Here is a 23,923-nt window from a genome sequence, read left to right on the forward strand (position 1 = left end):
AACCCCTTTCACATTGTCTTTCAAACTTGCCTTCCACTTAAAACATTTTACTCTTATCTTTACTCATTTATTCATTCAGTATTTATTGAGTGCCTGCTAGCGCCAGAAACTGTTGTAGGCCGCAGGCTTATGGCAGTAAAGCTGCCCTTCTCCCCCCAAAAGCATGTCTCTATTTTTCACTTTCACATGCCTTAGTTCAGTGGTCCTTATAGTGTGGTCCCTGAACCAACAGCAGGAGAAACACAGCATCTGGGAACTTGTCACAAATGCAAATTATTAGGCCCATCCCTCACTCTTGCGATGCGGCCCAACAATACGTTTGTTTGTTTGTTCGTTTGTTATTTATAACAAGGTCTCAGTGGGATCCATGCACAGTGAAGTTTAAAAACTGTGGTTTTAGCTCCACAACTCGGGATTACCTAAGTAGGTCAAAGATCAACAGCTGGCTTTTAAAACCACCTCAGGCATCTCCATGGAGTTCCCGTCTGAAACACACCTTCACCTGATGGGACCCAACAATGACCATTCAATGATTTGTAGTAGCTGGCATGAGAGTAATAATAGTGTCACTGTAATGGCTTCCGAACAAAAACGGACCGCGGTGGGCTTTCCGGGCCTATACCAGCGGAAAACGGGCCGGGCTGAGTTCTGGGACAGTGTTTTCATAAGCTAAACACAGCCCAGAACATTAAGCCCATGGGTTTGGGGTCCGGCCGAGTCAGGGCGGTGCTCCAAGCCGAGCGGGGCCGTGTGAACCCGAATGGCTGGACTCCGGCCTTCGCGCAGACGCTAGTCTGAGACTGGACGCCTCGACCACACCACACAGGTTAGAAGGCGGGAGGAGCAGGAGACCACGGCGGTAGGCGGCGCAGGGTTCGCCAGCGCGGAAGCCGCACCCTCCAGGGCCCAGAAGCCGGCAGGGCGGAGCCACGCGGCCGCAGCTCCCGCGGAGACGCGCGGCGCCGCGCGAGGCTCGCGGCTGAGGCGTCAGGAGGCTACAACGGGAGCGGCTGCGCCGCCCGGTCTAGTCGACGTCGTGCGCATGCGCGGAGCCGGCGCCATTTTGGTGGCCGGGCACTGAGGTGATTCCATACTGAAGAGAGCGCGGCGGCCGGGTGGCAGTGGCAGTGTTCGAGTGCTCGAGTGTGAATCGCCGAGGGAGGAGGCGGTGGAGGAAGAGGTGGCGGCGGTGGCGGTGGTCGTAGCGGTGGCGGAGGAGGCGGGTACGAATCAGCTGCGGGCGGAGACATGGCCAACATCGCGGTGCAGCGAATCAAGCGGGAGTTCAAGGAGGTGCTGAAGAGCGAGGAGGTCAGAAATGAACTCCGGGATATCCCCCACCTCAGCCCAGGGCGGGTGGGGCCTGCCAGCGGCGACTCCCAATATTCCGGCTAACCCTCGGGTAGCCCTTCTCTCGAGCCGCCCTGATGCCTGTGGGGAAGCAGCAGTCCCCCGCCCCCCCCCTTCCGCCGCCTTCCCCTCCCCTACGGGGCCCTGGGATGGACGGTCTCGCGGGCGGGTGGTGTGGAGAGGAACACCGTTTGGGGGGCTGAAGCAGAGGGGGGGGGCTCTTGGCGGCGGGACGTGAGTTCTAGGGAGAGCCCCGAGGCAGTGGCACACAGCTGCAAGTGTGGCTGTGGGTGGAGAGGGAGCAGGCCGAGCTTGAGAAAACCCGGGAAGTGGGTTGGGGGAAGGGGGAAGGGGAAAGGTAACTGGATCCGGAGAGCCGCGGTGCTCAAAGGCCCACACTTCTGAGAGTATTCTGGGTTATAGCCTGTCTGGCCTTCTCTGTCCTGTCCTTAGGGGAAGGGACTGTGGGCGTTCTCAGGTATTGATGAAAGGAAAAGGACGTTCAGAGTTACTCCCTCTTAGTTGGGTGTTGGGAGAGAAGAGCGGACATAATGGGAGACTGTCTTATTTGAGTGGGGGGGATAAGGGAATTTTCACCCGAGATGGGATAGTCCATCCTGTACCACTGTGTCATTTTCATTTACCCCCAATTCCTAGGCCTCTTCTGACACCTAAAGCTTTTGCCTGGTTGAAGGCAGAAGTTGGGTGTATTGAAGGCATTTAAATATTTTTAGCTAAGAAAAAATAATGGAGTGCATGAGAAGCTTATTTCAAAATGTTACAAGTCACAGAAGTTACAGATCAGAGAGCCTCTCCTAAGACAATGCCTCTGTGACCATTGTGGCATGAAACTTCATTATGATGTGTCCTTCATAGTCAACTTGATTTTTGCTTTTGAGAAACAGCCCTGTTAAAGACATGGGATTTCACCAGATTAACAGATTCTTACACCTCCTTTTTAAGTGAGTAGGTGTATCATAACATACCTGAGTTGATTAAAATTTTTGTCTCAGGCTGCTCTTGAGTCTTGAAGAATTTAGATATTTTAGTGTTGCCCACATATATTTCTATAAGGTATAGAAATAATGTTCAAAATGCTCTAGTAACTCGACTCAAAACCATGCAGGTATCAGTGCAATTTTTCATACCCAAATAAAGAATGCCAGGTTGTTTTTCCTCCTTGGATTTAACAAATAAAGATTTAAAAGCAATACTGCGATGGCTGTTATTTTCAAGACGTTACATACCATTATTGAATGTATCATTGCTGTTTGTATTTTTCTCTTAATGTTGGTACCTTTTTTTTTTAAGATTTCGTTTATTTTTAGAGAGATGGGAAGGGAGGGAGAAAGAAAGGGAGAGAAACATAGATGTGAGAGAAAAACGTTGACCCGTTGCCTCTTATATGCACCTGGATCAGGCCAGAATCCACAACCCAGGCTTGTACCCTAACTGGGAATCGAACCGGCAACCTTTCCGGTTTTTGAAGGACGCCCAACCGAACCACACTGGTCAGGGCTGTTATGTTGGTACTTTGAAAATCTCAGTGACTTATGAAATTCAGCTTTCTAAGTATGTAATGAGTAACTGAAATACTCTGTCTGGTAGCACTTGTGCTTTATGCCACTTAGTCTATAGTGGGTGGTTATGTATCTTTCCCGTTAGACATGGAGAAAATAGTTTTAAAATATTAACAAATGGCAAATACTAGCAGATTTATTGACCATAGTAGTATATAGTAATGATCGGTTTTACAGAGCATGTGTATGAACTCTGACCTCTGTACAAGTGCCAAAATTCTGAATGGAAGGATGACTTTGTATTTTTGTGATACAGTGTAGAAATAATCATAAATTTCTGTACTGATATGCAGTAAACCACTGACTTTATTTTTTTATTTAATAAAATATATTCCAAAATAGTTGACATATATTCATAATGAAACATTGCAGCTAATATTTTTGCCAACAGCCCAAAACATTTCTTCTATAATAAGGTTGTTCAAGCCTGGAACTTAATACAAAACTTGTAATGCATTCTGTTACTTAAAAGTGGTAAGTTGGGAATCTTGTAATTCATATGGTTTCTGCTTTATATGCGATGACTTTTACCATGATATTCTTAGATAATTTAATTTTGGAATATAACGAATGAATATCTTTATTTGCACCCATATTTTATCTCATCCTCATTTTAATAGGGTCAGTTCTTTAAGTGAATTATTTTCATCTCCTTGAAGGACTTGTAGTACAGCCCATGTGTTTTCTTTTTAAGTGTGTAAATGTAATGTCTTCAGTGGCTGATCAAGAAATCAACTTTTGCATTTTGTCACCTATGTAAATTCCCAGTTTGCCAAAGTTTAGGTTTCTTAGTGGTGGTTTTTGGTAACAGAATACTGGTTGATTTAAGAATTTTGTTTTGTTCTTGCTTTTTAAAAGTTCCTTCTTAAATATTGCTAATGTTTGCTGAATTCTGGCCATGAGAAGTTATACATGGCCATTCTTGGACTCTGTGGTTAATTAAAATATAACCTCCAAGATAAAGCAAATGTAAAAGGCAAGGTGTGGAGGAGGGCACCATTTGTATCAGAAGGGGGAAGTGTGTATTTAAATAGGCGAAAGGATTAATGAGAAATTGGTAAGATTGATTACCTACTTCTGTGTAGGGTAATTAGGTGTCTGGGGCACCAGGCATCAAAAGATCCCTTTTGAATTTTGAGTCATGTGAACATGTTATTTACTCAAAATAAAAAAGGAGGGCATTGTCTAGGCCTTTTTTTTCCTTGAGACTGTTTGGAAAGTCATCTTTTATCTGTCAGATAATTAATTTTTAAATCTGAGTGAGAATTTTAAGTAATGTTTCAAAGTTGTTAGGAATGCTTTAAAATACATTCTGTAGTTATTTTGTGAGTCAAATTACATAAGTTAATTGTTTTTTGTGAGGACTTAATAATCTGTATGGGTTATTTTTTACTACAGTTAATCGTTAACACTATTTGTAGAGTGGCTCTCAGTACCATTTATACATTTTTGCTAATTCTCAAGAACAGGTATTTAAGTTAAATTTCCTATTTCTTAGATGGGAAAATTGAGATTTAGAGAAGTTAAATTACTTGTCTGCATATAGCTTCGGATCTAGATCTGCTTATGTTTATATTGTACTACAGTGTCAAGACTTGACAAGGATAAAGTCGTGCTTTTAATTTTTTAAAAGTAATTGATCCTGGTTTGTATTACTGGTTAAAGGATTTAAACACAACCTAATTTGTTAAACATTAAAATAAGTGTTACCTGTAATTAACTTAAAAATTTACTTGCATTTCAGTATGCAAAATTATTTTAAAATTGAAAGCTCGGTGAGGTAAAATGCCCTCAAATCAGTGTACATACTCTTGCTTATTCTTGTGTTTTGTGGTACCTGTAGTTTGTTTCATACTGTAGCTACACTTTGCTAACATTTTCTGGGGTTCTTACAGGGAGTATTTACATCTATGGCATTAACAAATTGATTTCATGAATATTATTATTGTATAAGTTTTCCTTAAGCACTTTAATGGGTTTTTGTATCTGTTGTCATCTGATATATATTTAATCTAGTTTGATCTAGATTATTTTAGATAGCAGCACAGCCAGGCCTCCCCCTGCACCTCCCTACCCTCTCTTTCACTAATTGGACCAATTAAAAATGTCTACACTGCAAATATTGAGAACCACTGCTGTAGACAGTTTAAGACTTTCTTTATAAATTAATGGTTATCTTTTTCTTTTAAACTTTCCTTTTTGATTTAAAGAAAAATGTGAAATACTGGTAAAAAAACAATTTAACCAGTATTTGCGGTTTTTGGGTAGAAAAGTGGTTTTGGGGTAGAAAAACTGTTTCTCTTTTTTAAAAACACTAGAATGGTTTGTGTGTAAGCAAAAACTGAAAAGAGCTGCGGTGACCAAGGGGCCTGGGTTTAAAAATCTTAAGAGATCTAGATTTTATCAGATCCATAAACAAAATTTGAAAAAGCATAAAATAGCAGCTCCCAGTAACTTCTTCAAGTTTATCTTCTTCAGAAGGTAACTCAACTCATTTTATTTTTGGAAGCCTCATCAAAATTCTCCACAAGATCTAGAACTTCATCATCTGGTGGCACTAGCAGTGCTTTTCCATCTACAGGTTGTTTGGGCAGAGAGAGCTTCAGCCAGTCTCCTTAAACTAGTCATAGACTGTCTGCCTAGTCTGGTTTAAAATGCTGGGTAGCATTTCTGTCAGCTACTTTGTCTCAGCATGGCCAGTAATTGTGAAAGTGTTTGCTGCCATAGATTCCTGAACTTTAGGGTTGTTAAAATGGATCACTGTCCTTGGTTTGTGAACATGTTTACCTCTTCATTACCAGACATATTACTTACCCCTAACTTCTTTAAGGAGCACTGAAGTTTTTTAATCATCTCCTGTAGCTATCCTGTGAACCACCTTCTTTCTCAAGCAGTTCGTTTCCCACCAGTGTGCACTTGTGCATGCAGTTTTGAAAGCTTCTCTTGGTTTATGATAGTTCTTTCATTTTGGAGAGGAAATGGTTCCACATGGTGGACTAGGGTTGGTGCTCAGGAGGTTTCAGGCAGACAAGCTGAGAATAAGTGCACACAAGTGAGGATGCAGGATGGCAACTTAGTTTCTTCGTTTTTAATCACTTGCTTAAAAAATGTGCCTTTTTGGGGTTCTGGGTGTGTGTTGAACAAGGTAAGCTTATAGATTGGTAAAAAATTAAAACTTCAAAGCCTGTCTAAGTAATACTTTTTGGGGTGCATTTCTTCTTTTACTTCACTTTTACAAAGACTTTCATCTCTACCAGGCATAGATTTAGATACTTCTGGGGTCCCCTAGTATGTCACTCTTTCTAAAGAATATATATATATATGTAATTTTTTTAAGATTTATTTTTACAGGGGAAGGGAGGGAGAAAGAAAGGGAGAGAAACATCAGTGTGTGGTTGCCTCTCATGCACCCCAACTGGGGATCTGGCTCACAATCCAGGCATGTGCCCTGACTGGGAATCAAACCGGCAATTCTTTGATTTGCAGGCCTGTGCCCAATCCACTGAGCTACACCAGCTAGGGCAAAAATATATATTATTTCCTAGTAAATAAGGGAGTAGTTTATCAGCAGTTGTTGAGCGTATTGACCATAGCTCCAAAAGACTTACCTGATTGGAAGTAGGTAGTTATGAGGGTATGTGTATAGAGAGAGGTTCTTGAGCTAGGTTTTAAAGAAAAGTTAAAACTCACCTCAAATTTCAGAAGAGAGTCCCAAAGGAATTAAAGGAATACAGTTATTTATAAGTAAATGATCTCTTCTGTAGGCATCTGAATTGGAACTGGGGAGGAGAAATTATTGACAAAATTAGGTAAGGAACACATTTACATATTTAGAACAGAAAAGTTGCTTGGCTGTAGTGTACACGTAATTGTGGAGTGAGAACCACCTAAGTTTTTTCACTTACCTTTAGGAAAAAACACCTTTTCATATCCCAAAAAAAAATACATAAAATAAAGTGACTAGCATTCAAATCCAGAAACAGAATATTACCAGCACGGTAAGACAAACTCCCCTTCCAGTCTCTTTCCTGATGTCCGCACAGATAGGTGTTGAGAAAAAGAATAGACCCAATTGTATCCTGTGTGATTATTTCAATTTGGAAGGATTTTTAAAACTGCCTTTCAAAATCTTTGTTCAAAAATATATTAATAGTATCTTAGAAAATGCGTTAAAATTCATTGAATATTAGAGTTGAAAGAGACCTTACATCTAGGCTGAACTCCTTGTCTATTAAGATCAGAAAACTGAGGCCTGGAGAGATTGATTGTTGACACAGATCTGGTTAATGGTGAACCCAGACTTTTTGCATACCAGTTCATTCTAATCATTATAATGGTTGCTTTATGGGACTATCCTGTCCATAAATAACACTATAAAAGCTGAATGCTAATAAGACTTTTAAGTACAGTGAGTGACAGTTTACTATTGAATATTGTATTTACATGTACAGTCACATTCCTTGGTACTCAGCTTCAGTACTTGTCAAACCCTGTACTAGTCACATTTTGATGCGAAAAAAATGTTTCAGCACTCAGCACTTGCTCGCCACTCAACACCCCTCTCTCATGATGAAACAGGTCCACATGTCAGTCTCACGGTACCTTGCAAACGGTTTGGTACTCATAGGTTTTGGCACTCATCGCAACAAGTTACCACTGTAATTTGCTTTTCTCGCATGGTGTGAGAACTTAATTTTGTCAAGAGGCAGAAATATTTAGCTTTTTAAGCATAATACAGTACATTTAGCTTAGTGATTAAGATTGTGAGCTTTGGAATTAGATTTGCTTTTGAGTCCTGGGTTTTATGCTTAATACCTGCAGCATGACTCTGTATCTCAGTTTTCTTATCTGTAAAAATGTGGGAAGATTAAGAACTTCTTTACAGTGCTTAGAGCAGTATCTGAGACACATTAAATATTCAGTAAATGGGAATCTGTTAAGATACCAAAATTAACTATCTTTCCTATTCTGCTTATTGTTGTTCCTGGATCATAAAGGTTTCCTTCAATGGTTTAGTGATAGCTCTCTGTGAATTTGCTTCAAGGAATGGCTTAACATGTGGAGCTTTAGTGCTTTGTCACTGTGTGCAAACAACCTATGAGGCTAGTTGGTCAAGGAGAATTCAAAAGAATTGATGTGGGCCTTGTTCTTGCTGTTGGTTAATCTTTCTTTAGTAGACAAAATTGGAGAAAATGTTTGTGTTAAAATGTGATTACTGTAACAAGTAAATTATTTGGAAGTCTTTTGAGTTACATAGAGTTAATGGGATTATTTTGGATTTGTGATATAGCTCTGGTCAGTAGGAACTGGACCAAGGAATTGAGAGTTGAATCTTGCCATGTGTGATCTTGAATCCCTTTGTAATATCCCTATTTATTTTATTTTAAAAAATTGTAATACTCACCTGAGGACATTTGTTCATTGCTTTTAGACAGAGAGGAAGGGAGAGTAAAGCAGTGAAAGAAATTTCAGTTGGTTGCCTGAGAATCGAACACATAACCTTTTGGTCTGTGGGGTGATGCTCCAACCAACTGAGCCACTGGGGTGATGCTCCAACCAACTGAGCCACACCGGCAAGGGCATAAAATCCCTATTTTAAAATTGGGTCTTGGAAACTAAAAAGTAGTGGTCACATCCATCTGACATTCATGGTGTTCTCTTAATGTAATTCTGAAGAGGTAAGAGAACTTCATTTAAAACATGTGTCCTTTTCCCTCTGTTTAATTATTTGCTCTTACTGCAAATATAAAATAACTACCTATAGTGGAATGCTTGCTTTCTAACATTTTATATATATGGCATCCTTATGAGATTGAAGTTACTGTTTTGCAGATTAGGAAGTTGCAGCTCTGAAGAAATTAAATAACTTTCTCACTATCTAGTAACTTGGTGGAACAGGGTTTTTGAAATAAGATTTTTGACTCCAAAAAAAAAAAAAAAAAAGATTTTTGACTCCAAAGCATTTATTGATTATTGTGGAAAGAATAGTGGACAATCATACCTACTTGTCTCCTGCCCATTATTTTTAAAGATGGTTTAAAATTATAAAATATTTTACACTCAAAAGTTTAGAGAATAATACGTGAACACCTTTGTATCCATGGTTCAGATTTAACTGATTTTTAACTCTCAAACTGGAGAAAGCCCCCAATAAAACATGCCATACAGGCGAATCTCATATTGTAACCTTTCCCCTATTCCACTCATCTTCCTTCTTAGAAGTAACCGAACACTAGGCTGAAGTTGCCATCCCTTATTTGTGTTTTGTTTTTACTATTGATAAACAATATTTTGGGTGTAAAAACACTTTTTAGGGTTGTAAAAAGCTATTTTTAATTACTTTTCATGGATGATTATAGCATTCTACATCCTCAGCAGTGCTACTTCTCAGCATTGTATTTTTTGAGCTTTTTTCCTGATCTTCAGTATAAATTATACAGTATTCTATGTTACAGTATTTTTTAAAGATATTATCTGTTTATTTTTAAAGGGAAGGGAGGGAAAGAAACTCCAGTGTATGGTTGCCTCTCACGCATCCCCTATTGGGGACCTGGCTTACAACCCAGACATGTGCCCTGACTGGAAATCAGACTGGTGACCCTTTGGTTTGCAGGTCTTTGCTCAAGCACTGAGCTACACCAGCCAGGGCTCTATATCACAGTTTTTAAATTCATTTTATATATGGCATGTAGCTCCAATTTTTAGCTATTATTAAAAGTATTCCTTAAACATTATTATAAATGTTTTGGGGGGCACATACGAAGTTTTCTAGGAAGTGGAATTGTAGCATGAGTATTTTCGTCTTTTACATGACTAGATATTGCTTCATTGTTCTCCCAATGATTATATCAGTTTACACTCCCTCTAGCAGTGCATGAGTTCTAACGATCTAAGATGTTTTGTTAGTCTGATGCATATGAATGATAGCTTATTTTAATTTTCATTTCCCTAATCAATAGAGATATTAAGCATATTTTTGTGTTTATTGGCCATTAAGCTTTCCTTTGCAAATTTAGTGTTTGCACTCGTTACCCACTTTTAAAATTAATTTTTAGAGACAGAGAGAGACGTCGAAACATTGATTTGTTATTCCACTTATTTATGCATTTATTGGTTGCTTCTTATATGTGCCATGACTGGGGATTGAACTCATAACCTTGGTGTATTGGGATGACACTCTAACCAACTGTGAACTATCCAGCCAGGGCTATCATCTTGTATATTTAAGTATACAATTTCAGTGACATTAAGTATATTCACACTGTCATACAGCCATTACCATCATCCATCTCCAGAACTGTTCATCTTGTCAAACTGAAACTCTGTATCCCTTAAACACTAATTCCCTTCTAAGCCAAGTCCCTGGAAATCTCCATTTTACTTTCTATCTCTCTGAACTTGACAACTATGTTGTATATTACTTATCCTTGTATATGATAGGGTTATTTCACTTAATTTTGCCATGTCTTTTATTGTATTGAAGTTTAATTTTAAAGCGGTCATATTTTTCTGTCTTTTATTGTGTGCATTGTATATTTTGTGTAAGAAATTTTTTCCTACTTTGATTATAACAAAGATATTCTCCCATATCATATTGGAACTGCTTTAGGCATTACCAATATCTTCTAAATTGTCAAATGCTGAGTAATTGCTCAGCAGTTGTCCATTTTGTACACCTTTCTCTAGCATTTCCATTTCCAAGTTTTTGTCTTTGGGCTGCTCTGATACTGCTTTTCTGGTTTTTCTTCAACCTCTTTTACTGCCCTTTTTGTTAGTGATTTAATCCCTTCTCCTCCTCCATTTATCTCTGGAATCTTTGTTTTTTCTTTTGCATTCCTTTTGTTAATCACCCTAGGTCAGGATTTCATATCTCAGATGGAATACTTATATTACAATAGTTTGCTTATTTACAATTATTTCCTGCCTTTAGTTTCTTTCAGCCTCTGGTCAGCTCTTCTGGTGCCATGCTACTGGATTTGAAACGTGACCATGTCATTTTATTTTAGGTTCTGTACTGCCTATTACACAGTTAAAACCTTTATACTGTTGTTCTAGCCTGTCTTTTTTGACCTATTTCCTGTCAAGTCTCAAAGCAGTTGCATGTTTATATGTACCTGAGACCCTAACTCTCCCTCAGACCTTTAGCTATACTAAATTGCTTGCTATTTAGTTGTTCTGTCTTCCTAGAATAAGCTCTTGCCTCCTTTCTCTCCTTTCTTTCTTTCTTTTTTTTTTTAAGAGTTGAGTTTTAAGATTTTTTTTTAAGATTTTATTTATTTATTTTTAGAGATGGGAGGGGGGAGAGAGAGATATCAATGTGCGTTGCTGGGGGCCGTGGCCTGCAACCCAGGCATGTGCCCTGACTGGGAATCGAACCTGCGATGCTTTGGCTCGCAGCCCACGCTCAATCCACTGAGCTATGCCAGCCAGGGCTCTTACCTCTTTTCTTTGCCCTTTGAAATTTACCAATCCTAAAATGCCACTCCTCGTAAGCCTCACTTGAATTCACAATCTACTTCTGTTCTCCAGTATCACTTTGTCAGAATTTTATTAGAGTGGTATGTCTTTCTGCTTCTGGTAGATCATTGTGTTCCTTGAGTACCTTTTTTTTTTTTTTTTTTTTTTTTGGTAATTTAAAAAATGTATTGATTGATTTTAAAGAGAGGAAGGTGGGTGAGGGGAAACAGAGAAACATCAGTCCACTGTTCCACCACCCGTGCACTCACTGGTTGACTCTTGAATGTGCCCTGACCAGGGATCAAACCTGCAACCCTGGCACATTGGAATGGCGCTCTAAACAACTAAGCTGCCCAGCCAGGGCCTCCCCCGCCCCCCTCCTTTCTTGCTTTTTTAAAAAAATTTTATTTATTGATTTTAAAGGTATGGAGGGAGAGAGACAGACAGATGGAAATTCATTGTTGCATCCCATTGGTTGCTTCTTGTATGTGCCCTGACCTGAGATCTAACCCATAACCTTGGTGTATCCAGACGACACTAACCAATTGAGCTATGCCACCAGGGCTCTTTGAGGATTGTTAATTCATCTATTTCTCTTCAGCATCTTGCCTGGTGCCTGGAATGTAGTAGGCTTAGTAACATTCAAAGTACCCCAAAATATTTTTGCTAAGTATCTGATTTTTGGGGGGGGCTGCTGCTGAAAGTGCTGTTTGCATAAGTTTAGGGCAGGCCTATATTATTCTGTTAATTATTTTCAGCCTTTGTGTAATTACGGATTTTCCTAGTAATTATAAATGCAAGGCTAGTATATGTACCCTTTTCTCTGAAGTGACTGTGGGTGCTTTACTTTTAGGTCTTTGTTTCAAGTTACCCATCCTATTCCACACCGGGTATTCAGTTGTGGATTGTCTAATAAATACTATTGCTTTTCAGCAGTGATGAAACATTTTGTGCTTAATTTTCTAATATTCTGTAATACTTCATTTAAAAATATATACTGCAGTTTATACGTCTATTGTATGTTCATTTATTTTTTGTTTCTTGATGCACATGTACAATATTTTGGGTATATATCTGAGAGTGGTATTACTAGGTCATTGGTGTTTGGGTGAGATTTTTAGGTGGTTATGTATATCAGACCTTTTTTTTTATGTCTGTGGGATCATACATGGATTATATCTTCAGCCATTTACTTAGATACTTTATCTCCATCTGTCCATAGGAACTGTTGAGTGTAAGTCATTGAGGGTTGAGACCTATCTTACTTATTTTTAATTTTCCATGGCTTAATACATTGCCTGATATGTCAGAGGCACTTGTTTTCCTGAATGAGTTTAAGGATTTTCTTAAGTTCTTGGAGGAGCTCATCCCAACCACTGTGAAAGTAATACCATTTTATTTTGTGTCTATGACTAGGAAGGAGAGTTGATTATGTTGATAAAGGAGGTCTCCTGGTGAAGTTGGGTTTATGTTCTGAATTTAAGTGTTAGTAATGTAGTTGGGTCTTGTATAAAGGTAATAAAATGTTCAAGCCAAAAACTGGGAAATAAGATGGTAGGAAGGGAGTTTTTGTTTTTGGCTTTATTTTGTAGTTTTCCCTTTTGAAGATCTCAAGAGTGTCTATTAGTATTATTCAGGGTGAGGTAAAAGTAGGTTTACAGTTGTTTGTATGGAAAACAATAGTAAAATAAACACTTTCGCATACTTACAACTGTAAATCTACTTTTGCTCCATCCTGTATATGGTGACGTCTGTATTCCTATGTTTTAACTCTTTAGTATAATTTTACCTTTTTCTTTATTTACGTATTCAGCAAATATTTATTGAGTGCCACCTGTGTTAATAAGATAGACATGGTCTGTGCCCTTGTGGAGTAAATTATGGTTCAGTAAGGCAGTGAGACGTTGAGTAGCTAATTAATCATATGTATGTTCGTTGCGATTAAGTAAGAACTGTGGGGGTGAGGTAACCTAACCTCAGGGAAAATGTTCCTGGGGAATAGCCCTTAAACTGATACTTAGGAGAATAAATTGGAATTAACTTTGTCATACATTAGAATATCAGATCTAGCATGCATATAGATAGCTAATAACTATTACACAGTCAAGAATGTAGAACCATTTAAATTGCCTTTTCCTCTTAAATATCTAATTTCTGTGAATATAAAAGTAAATGCTCATTATCGAATTTTGGACAATATAGGGAAGCATATTATAGTTAAAATTATCTATAATCCCAGCCCCAGGGATAATTCTTATCTTTAAAATATTTTTATTTAGTCGGTGAAATGTTTGAAATATGCACAGGTATATCTTAATTTTGATATTTCCTTCCATTGTTTTTTCTCTGTATGTACATATATACACATATTTAGAAGTTGTCTTTTTTGTAAGAGCTTTGAATATATTCCCATATGACTTTAATCCCAAATCTATAATACTAAATGTTTTTTAGGCATTCAGAGCTGCCTTTCCCTACTAGACTCGTGAGCTTCTCAAGGGTAGGCATCATGGCACATCTATGTATGTATTGTCAGTACCAAGAACTCTTTATTTAACAAATATTTGAGGGTTCCCTCTGTGGTAGGCACCATGATATGTGCTGGGGTCATAGTGATGAATGGCAAGAGAAGACAGACAAGTACATGATAAATTCATTGCCAAGAAATAAATTGTTCAGATGAAATTAATTGGTGGATTGTCTTCAAAAAAGGTCTTTCTCGGGATTTTAGTCTTAGATTGATAGCTGAATACTAAAGCCATGTCTCTAGAGAAGATTATTTCAGATCAGGGGAAACAGTTAACATAAAGCTCCTAAAGTAGGAAAGAATTTGCTGTGTTTAATCAATAAAAGGAGGCTATTGTGGGTGGAGTATTGTAGGTAAGGGAGGAGAATGGTACAAGATGATGTTGAAGATGATCACATAAAATTTTCTAAGCCCCGAGTAAGAAATTTGGATTTTAAGTGACTGTGGAAGCCATTTAAGGATTTAAAGCAAAGAATAAAATTTGTTTTTTAAAAGATTGTTACTGAACCAAAGTAGGGTTCAGCTGCCCACCACCACCACCAAAAGGCAAATGTTAAGGCAAAGGCTGGTGAGAAAGGGAGAATGTTTTTATTTAACTGCTGAACAATCTGGGAGAATGGGGAAGTCCCTATCTCAAAGCTCATTTCCACCACAAAACCCGAATAAAACCAGCCATTCTCAGCAAGACCAAAACAAAAGGTAGTGCCCAGAATTTTTGCTCTTATTTTAAAGTACTATCCTTTGGAACCTGAGGCGGCTACTAAGCAGTCATCCAGGTAGCTTAAGATTGTTCCTAGTTGCTCTCTGGCTTCAGGCTCCCTCCTGGAGCCTGTGTGTGTAGCTGGCACTGCCATTGGCCATGCAGCTCCTAGGGCTACAAGGTCCCATACTTCTGAGCCTTAGAGGGTGGGGGTGCACTGGTGACTGGCAAGAGAGAGTGAAAGACTCCCTCCTGGAGGCTGTAGGCCATGCCACTACTAAAGTCACGTGGCCCATGGAGAGGACTCATCAGTACACGATCAGAGTGCAGGTCCCAAGTAGCTAGCCATGAGCAAGAGAGAGATTTCATTGTTCCCCTGGGTTTTTATTAGTTTTGGGTATGGGACGGATCAGGCTCTGCCTTAGAATGACCAGTTATCTTCCTAAAATTTCATATGTTTGGGGTGGGTCCACCTCCAAACAGTCTTCTTTGCCCCAACCTAGACTCGACAGCCCCTTTTGGTCCAGCATGTTTCCCTGCTGCCATTTTAACTTCTATTGTGCATGCACCTGCCTTCCCCTAGTTCCACCCCCAATCTGGTACCCAAAGGGAGTAGGAGGGCTTTCCCCCTCTTATCAAACTATCTTGCTAGGGTTGTGATTGCTCCGTGTAAGAACTTCCTCCTACCTCAGCCTCCTGGAGTAGCTGGGACCACAGGCCTGCACCATGGCTTTCCACATCCAGCTGCCTCACCAGGCAGTTTGTGAAGGTATTGTCTGACTGCTAGCCCTGCCCTCAGTGCCTCAAGGGGTGTTGCTTAGTGCAGAAATGGCTCCCAAGTTCCATTCCATGGTCTAGCTCTGCCTCCCCTGTTGGCTCCTTCTGTTCCTCACACACAGCCCACTCCCAAAGGTCCAAATGGCCTGTCTATCAGTATCAAGACCACCTTGGGTACTGTGGGGAGAATTTGTTGAAACTGAAGATGTGAGGAAGAAGGATTTAATTTAGGAGTTAAGGGTTGAGTTTAGCTGGATGTAACAAGAAGAATAGCGGTAGTGGTTTAAACAAATAAGAATCTGGAGGAAAGTATCCCCGAGTTACTTAGTTAAGGGCTTTACAGTGTTAATAGTTATCCTAAATTTCAATTTACAATTCTTAGGAGTTTGACCCTTGTCTTTAAATTCTCAAAATCACTGTCATTGGTCCAGGCAACGTGTCTGAATTTCAGAAAGGGAAAGGCATAAGGCATATGCCAACTGAGTTCTCTTTCTTTAAAGAGCTTTCTAAGAAGCCCCATTCAGTAATGTTTTGTTTTTTGTTTTTGTTTTTTTTAAGATTTTATTTATTTATTTTTAGACAAGGGGAGGAAGGGAGAAAAAGAGATAGAGAAATAATGTGTGGTCACCTCTTGTGCACCCCACATGGGGAAACCTGGCTTGCAACCCAGGCATGTGCCCTGATTGGGAATCAAAACGGCAGTCCTCTGATTTGCAGGCTGACTCTCAATCCACTGAGCCACACCAGCCAGGGCCAGTAACCTGTTTTTATTTTATTTTTATCAAGGACTGTTTCATAACCTTGGTTTAAGAGGGCTAGCAAATGTTTTTTAGCCAAGCACATTGCTACTCAATTAAAATCAGGATTTCATTAGTAAGAAAGAAAGAGACAGGAAATTAGTTAGGCAAGTTGCTGTATGTGGCTTGGGGTGGGGGTAGAATTGAACTCAGAAAGATCATTTGAGTAGCCTTTCTGGGTATCCTAGGCAAGAGATGATTGTAGCTTGGGTTTAGTTTTGAATAGGGAGCTGAAGAGAAGTAGAAGCATTTGAGAGATGTTTTAAAGGTAGAAAGAGTCACCAGAACTTGCCGATGGTACAGAGGGAAAATGAAGAAGGTGAAAAAATACCTAGATTTTTGTCTTTAGCAACTAGATAGATGGTGCTACTCGTTTCTGAGATGAGAAAGAGTGGGGGGAAGATAATTTTGCTTTGTTCCTGTTTGGTGTTAAGGTGGGAAAATAACAAACAGTTGAATTTATGAATCTGGAAGTCAGATCTGAAAAGAGATTTGGCATCATAGATAGTGTAGATGGTATATTTAAAGCTTAGACTGGGTTACTTAACTCTAGGACAATTTGTTTTGAAAAGGAAGAGGGTATAGGACGAAGTCCTAATATTTGTCCTAGGCCCCTAGCACGTTTTGAAGTTGAACCAAGGAGAAACAACAAAGGATAAAGAGAGTAAGGAATTATTAGTGATGTATTAGCAACCAGGAGAGAATGATGTCAGTGAAGCCAAGAGAAGACAGTTCCAAGAAGAGAGTGGTCAACTTTGTCATGCTGATGAATGGGAAAAATGAATTTCCAGTATGGTGGTTATTGGTAACCTTGACTAGAATATTTTCATTGGAATGGTGAAGGAGGATATCACTGGAGTTGGTTAAAAGGAAGTAAGGTGAGGAACTGGCAGTATGGTTGACTTCTTTTTGACATTTTTAAAGAAACATTTTTGGAGAGAAGAGGAGAAACATCAGTGTGTGGTTGCCTCTTATGCTTCCCCTACTGGAGACCTGTCCCACAACTCAGGCATGTGCCCTGACTGGGAATTGAAACAGCGACCCTTAGGTTTGCAGGCCGGCACTCAATCCACTGAGCCACACTAGCCAGGGCTTTTTAACATTTTTTAAAAATGAGTATATTGGGGTTACATTGGCTAATAAAACCATACAGGTTTCGAGTGTACAACTCTTGTTCATACATCATAACTTTTAAAAAGTTTTGCTTTGACAGGAACAGAGACGAAGGGCGAGTGGGAGAAAGAGTATGGCTTCAGAGATATTTAAAAAAATTTTTCTGGTAGATACTAGCATATGTTTGTATATTGATGGATGGGAGAAATTGATTATGCTAGAGAAGGGAGGGGTACTTGAAGGTGTGAAGTCCTTGGGAAGAACGGAGGGATGGTATTCCTAGCATAGTGGAAGGATTGTTTTTTAATAGGAACAGACACATAGGGCCATGTTAAATTCCATTTGATATGTGTATATGGTCTTCACTTGAGCATGAGACCAATTAATGATGGTTATGAGTTTGTTTGTTTGTTTGTTTGTTTGTTTGTTTCCTTCCCTCAGCAGTACTACTTGGGGAGACACAGTGAGACTTTTTTTTTTTTTTTTTTTTTTTTTTTAGTTAATTATGGGATGAGTTCAACTAGCATTGGGGCTTTGCCATTATGAGTACCATGAAGGAAGAAGAACATTAAGGTAGTCAGCAGTATTTGCGAGGGACTGATTATAATGAATGCCCATGGAATGTAAACTGGTTAAAGAGGGAAGTGAAGACAGAAGTGATTGATGATGAGAAAGAATGGTGATCTTTGATGAAACCAGCTAATATCTAGGTTTAGAGTATTAAAGTCAACCTAATCTGAAGAGGTTGGGAATCAGAAACTTGAAATGGATTTCAGGGAAGGTATAGTTTTTGTTGATAACAAAATCAAGGGTATGACTTTGGGGATAAGAGCTTTTATAGTCTGTTAATATTTATTTGAAATACAGACAACCCTTGTATCCTAGCTCTTGTATGAGAATTTAGAAGAAATGTACAAAGATGACAAATGTGTGATGGTCTCATAAACTACAGGTAGCTATTGTTATTAACATCCTTTTTTGTTTTTACCAGGATCTTAGTATGTATCTTTTTTCTCTTTGTGTCTTGTGTTTTTCTCGTGATACTGAATATTCTCTTTAAATGTTTAGTATTTCTTTTAAATATTAAAAGTTAATGTTTAACTTATGTATTTATATTTAGTATTACCTGACTAAACCATTCTGTTGTTGAATATTTGTAAGTTTCTGTTTTTTCCCACTATATATAGGGGTGGGCAAAAGTATATTTATAATTGTTTGTATGAAAAATAATAATAAAAATAAACTGTTTTGTGTACACAGCTGTAAACATACTTTTGCCCACCCCTGTATACTAAAAGGAATATCTTTACTTAGTAATTTTTATCTGAGTTTATTTACCTTAGATGCCTGGAAATAAATTACTGGGTCATAGAGTCTGATCTTTCCATACTTTTATGACCAAAGTGCTCTCTTAGATAGGTTGTTGTGTTGGTCTGGCCTAATAGTTTGTTCAGTTTTTTTCTGTAAGCGGGCTCTACTAGTGCTTAGTTGCCTTTAACTTCATTCAAAACAACTTTGTTAGATTGTACTGTGACAGTTGTCATATCAGTGTGCATTTTTTAAAAACTTACCAAAATCGAATTTTTGTGTAGCCATTTTAGTATTGAAGATGGAAGAAAATACGCACCATTTTTGGCATATTATGCTTTAGTATTTCAAGAAAGGTAAAAATGCAACTGAAATGCAAAAAAAAAATTTTTTTTGGTCCAGCGTGTATGGAGAATGTGCTGTGACTGATCAAATGTGTTAAAAGTGCCTTGAGAAGTTTCGTGCTGGAGATTTCTCACTGGATGATGCCTCATGGTTGGGTAGGCCAGGTAAAGTTGATAACCATCAAATGGAGACATTACTTGAGAAAAAGCAATGTTATAGCCAACATACTCAAAATATCCAAAGTGTTGAAATGCATTTGCACATGCTTGGTTATGTTAATAGTTTTGGTGTTTGGGTTCCACATAAGTTAAGCAGAAAAAATCCTTCCTGTCATGAGATTTTCTACTTAACATTTTTAAAATATGTACTGGGCAATGGAAAATGGATACTGTACAGTAATGTGGAACTGAAAATATTGTGAGGCAAGGAAAATGAACCACCACCAACCATACCAAAGGCCAGTCTTCATCCAAAGAAGGTGACATGAATGTGGTGAGATTGGAAGGAAGTCCTCTCTTATGAGCTCTTTCTGGAAAACCAAATGATTAATTCCAACAAGTACTGCTCCCAATTAGAAGAGCTACAAGCAACACTTGACAAAGTGTCCAGAATTAGTTAACAGAAAACACATAATCTTCCATCAGGATAACCCAAGACTGCATGTTTCTTTGATGACCAGACAAAAACTTCCAGGTTGGCTGAGAAGTTCTGATTCATGTGCTGTATTCACAAGACATTGCACCTTTGGGTTTCCTTTTTTGTTTGTTTGTTTGTTTTTTGGTCTTTATAAAACTGTCTTAATGGGAAAAATTTTAGTTTCCTGGAAGACTGCAGACCTAGAACAGTTCTCTGCTCAAAAAGGTAAAAAGTTTTGGGAACAGGGAATTATAAAGTTGCCTGAAAGATGGCAGAAGGTTGTGGAACAACATGGTGAATATGTTGTTCAATAAAATTATTAGTGAAAATGAAAAATGTTTTTAATTTTTACTTTAAAAACGAACATTTTCTGCCAACCCAATACATTACTGGAGCACTGCCACTTCATGAGGTAGCCCATTTCATCCTATTTTCACCATTCATATACAGTCTTTAAAAAAATAATTCAAGTAGAAAATATAAGGCAAGTAGAAAAATCAACTGTCTTTTTAGTGAGACTAGCCTGTATTTGTTCAGAATTTTTCTGGGGAAGTTTGAGGGACCAAAGCCATACTTGACTTATAAAATTTGCGTGTAATCATCTAAGCCATTTAATTGTTTTGAAACAGTATGGGTTTAATCTTTGTAAATTGGGATGTTCAAGAACTAGGAGGCTTTTTAAAGCGTGGTTGTCAAAAAGGCAGTTTTTTGTGAATTTTTCTATTTCTGTCAGTGTTCTGTTCATATTCAGAATTATCACTGGTGGGTTGTTTTTTTTTTACAAAATATTTAATGTAATTCATTTATTACTTATGGTGTTATTAATATGTAGTAAATACAGGGTATGGCTTATCTTAGTTTTACTTGCCTTTTTTTTTTTAAGATTTTATTCATTTATTTTTAGAGGGGAAGGGAGAGAAAAAAGAGGGAGAGTTACATTGATCAGCTGCCTCACACCTCCCCAGCTAGTGACCTGGTCTACAACAAGGGTATGTGTCCTGATTGGGAATCAATCTAGCAACCATATGGTTTGCAGGGCAGCACTCAATCCACTGAGCCACAAGCAGTCAGGACTTGTTCCCTTTCCTTTCCCTACTTTTATTTTTACTTAATCTCTTTTAGCAACTGAGCCCATGAATTTTCTTTTTCTTTTTGTTTCTACAGCAACACTTTACTGTAGAAATCTATTGGCAGGAACCCCAGATTGCCAATTATTTTCTTCATATATACACAGTTCTCTGAGAACTCAGGTTTTTGGGAATTCTCAGTAGTATCCTCCAGGTTTTCCAATATTATGTAAATGAAAACTACCCACGACGTAAGTTGTTTGCTGTATAACAACCTTGATATTGCAGGGATAGGCTCTTGAGAAAAGATTACATGAGTGTTAAGGAATTTGTGATTAATGTACAAATTTTGTTTTCTATAGTCACTGGCATGAAATTAAATATAAATATAATTTTTAAAGCATATTTTATTGATTATGCTATTACAGTTGTCCCAGTTTTTCTTCCTTTATCCCTCTGTGCCCAGTTCCCCCCTTTCCTCCTGCAGTCACTTAGTTCATGTCTAAGGTTGTGCATGTAAGTTCTTTGGCTTCTCCTTTGCCTATACTGTTCTTAACATCCTCCTGTCTATTCTCTACCTACCCAATTAAGCTTCTAAATCCCTATGTCTTTTCCCCCATTCTCCCTCTTCCCCCTCCCAGCTGATAACCCTGTAAGTGATCTCCATAACTATGATTTTATTCCTGTTCTAATTGTTTGCTTTGTTTTTGTTTTTTAGATTCGGTGTTTGATAGTCATGAGTTTGTTGTCATTTTACTGTTCATTGTTTTTATCTTCTTTTTCTTAGATAAGTTCCCTTAACATTTCATATAATAAGGGTTTGGTGATGATGAACTCCTTTAGCTTTACCTTGTCTGGGAAGCACTGTGTCTGCCCTTCCATTCTAAATGAAAGCTTTGATGCATAGAGTAATCTTGGATATAGGTCCTTGCCTTTCATGACTTAGAATACTTCTTTCCAGCCCCTTCTTGTCTGCAAGGTTTCTTTTGAGAAATCAGCTGATAGTCTTATAGGAATTCCTTTGTTAGGTAACTCTCTCCTTTTCTCTTGCTGCTTTTAAGATTCTCTCCTTGTTGTTAATCTTGGGTAGTGTAATTATGATGTACCTCGGTGTGAGCTTCCTTGGGTCCACCTTGTTTGGGATTCTCTGAACTTCCTGGACTTCCCAGAAGTCTCTTTTTCCTTCACCAGATTAGGGAAGTTCTCCTTCATTTCGTTTTCAAATAAGTTTTCAGTTTCTTACTCTTCCTCTTCTTCTTCTGGCACCCCTATGACTTGGATGTTGGAACATTTAAATTTGTCGCAGGGGTTCATAAACCTCACCTCCTTTTTTCAAATTCTTGTTTCTTCATTCTGTTCTGGTTGAATGTTTATTTCTTCCTTCTGGTCCAAATCATTGATTTGAGTTCCAGTTTTCTTTCGTTCAGTGTTGGTCCCCTGTATATTTTTCTTTATTTCACTTTGTATAGCCTTCACTTTTTCCTCTATTTTGTGTCTGTATTTAACCATTTCTGTGAGCATCCTGATTACCAGTGTTTTGAACTGTGCATCTGATAGGTTGGCTATAACTTAGTTGTATTTTTTTCTGTAGCTTCGATCTGTTCTTTCATTTGGGCCATATTTCTTTGTCTCGGTGCAGCTGTTACATAGTAAGAAGTGGAGCCTTAGGTATTCACTAGGGAGGGGCAACCCACTTGGCTGCAATGTGGCACTGTCTATGGGGGAGGGCTCTGAGAGGGAACAGTGCCGCTTGCTCACTCTCTGCTGGCTTTTAGTCACTTCCCCCACTACCCCCAAACAACCAACCAGGGTTACAGCGAAGGGGTTTGAGGCTTTCTTTTCCCTTGCTATAACCCTGATTTGCATGGTCTGTCTCATTCCCTAGTTGATCCTCCTGGTTTATCCACACACAGATGAGAGACCCCTCTGCCAGCCGCTGTCAGCCTGCCGCATCCTCCAGCCGTTGCCTTGCTGCACATCCTCTCTGCCCCAGCTACCCATCTCTGTCCCTCCTACCAGTCTGAATGAATGTTTCCTTTTTTAACTCCTTGGTTGTCAGACTTCCATAAAGTTAGATTTCTACCAGTTCTGATTATTTTTTGTTTTTAAATATGTTGTTCTCCTTTTGGTTGTTGAAGAGGCACGGCGTATCTACCTATACCTCCATTTGGCTGGAAGTCCTTATTGTTAAAAATTATAAATGTAGAACTATAGAATAAAAGTTTCCAAGACCCATCTACCCTTCTTCCCCTCAGTCCTAATCCTGTTGTCCAGAGAGAACTTTTAACAACTTTTCTAAGCATTTATATAATTAGGAAATACAGGAACTTGCATTTTAGAACTTTAATAAATACAAACAAGTACAGCCACACTAAAAGCATTTTAGCTTTGTGCGATGTTACTCTAAAGGAAAGTTATCCCAAGACTTGTGAACAAAGACATCCAAGAACAGCCTTTTGACACCTAACTATGTAGTTTGTAAATGGAAATGTTTTATAGTCATTTAAATTTTGACAGAAAATGTCATTAATGTTGATTAATAAAAATTAAAAATGTATATCAAAATAAACTCTCAATTTTGATTTTATGAGATTTCTGAACAAATTACTTGAGTTTTTAATGTGTACTGACATCTTTTTCCTTAATTATCTTGTGATATTGACATGGTGAATATGTTGCTAGTTCAAATTACCAAATTAATTTTTGTTACGCTAGGAGATTATTTTTAAATTACTGGTGTACCTGCAAGCTTCTGTTGTACTAATTAATAAATTACTTATTATTAGTAAATATTTGCTAGCTATTCATTGTATTTAGAAATGTTGAGGTTGCTGATTAAAATTATACTTACTTACTTTTTATATTTCTGCTTGTTTTCTGATATAAGCCAAGGTATCAGTAATTTTTTTTCACTTTGCAAAGACCTCTGTTGTTCCATCTATCAGCCTTTATAACATGTTTTACAGCAAAAGTTACATGTGTATGTGTTTAAAATAATTCTCAGAGAGCACCATGGTCTCCCAACTACCCTAGACCCATAGTTTGCCAGTTTCTTCTGAAAGTATGCTGTATATGAACAAAATAACCTATTTGCTTATTTTTTCTTAATGCAACCTTAAGTATAATGTAAAGTCTCTTTCACTGAGTGTAAAATAGCAATTCTAAATGAAATATTGTGCGATAATGTAAGTGACAGTGTTTATTCCTTAGTGGCATACATCAGGGCATCCTATCATTAATGATATCTTAGAGCTCATGAAATAGAT

At 38.3% G+C, this 23,923-nt stretch overlaps 1 protein-coding gene and 1 pseudogene across 2 annotated transcripts in view; one reads left to right on the plus strand and one right to left on the minus strand.

The window, feature by feature from the left end:
• The first annotated feature begins 1,031 nt into the window (after positions 1-1,031).
• Positions 1,032-23,923, plus strand: part of UBE2K (ubiquitin conjugating enzyme E2 K) — a 58,624-nt gene continuing 35,732 nt past the window's right edge. The window contains exon 1 of one of the 2 annotated variants that reach the window (XM_028507668.2): positions 1,032-1,311. In XM_028507668.2, the coding sequence (XP_028363469.1) occupies positions 1,249-1,311 (63 nt within the window). In that variant the 5' untranslated portion in view covers positions 1,032-1,248. The remainder of the gene's footprint in view (positions 1,312-23,923) is intronic. The other variant, XM_028507672.2, reaches the window with a different exon arrangement.
• LOC114491395 lies at positions 5,417-7,571 on the minus strand (annotated as a pseudogene).

The sequence above is a fragment of the Phyllostomus discolor genome, chromosome 1, assembly GCF_004126475.2.
Source record: "Phyllostomus discolor isolate MPI-MPIP mPhyDis1 chromosome 1, mPhyDis1.pri.v3, whole genome shotgun sequence".
NCBI lineage: Eukaryota > Metazoa > Chordata > Mammalia > Chiroptera > Phyllostomidae > Phyllostomus > Phyllostomus discolor.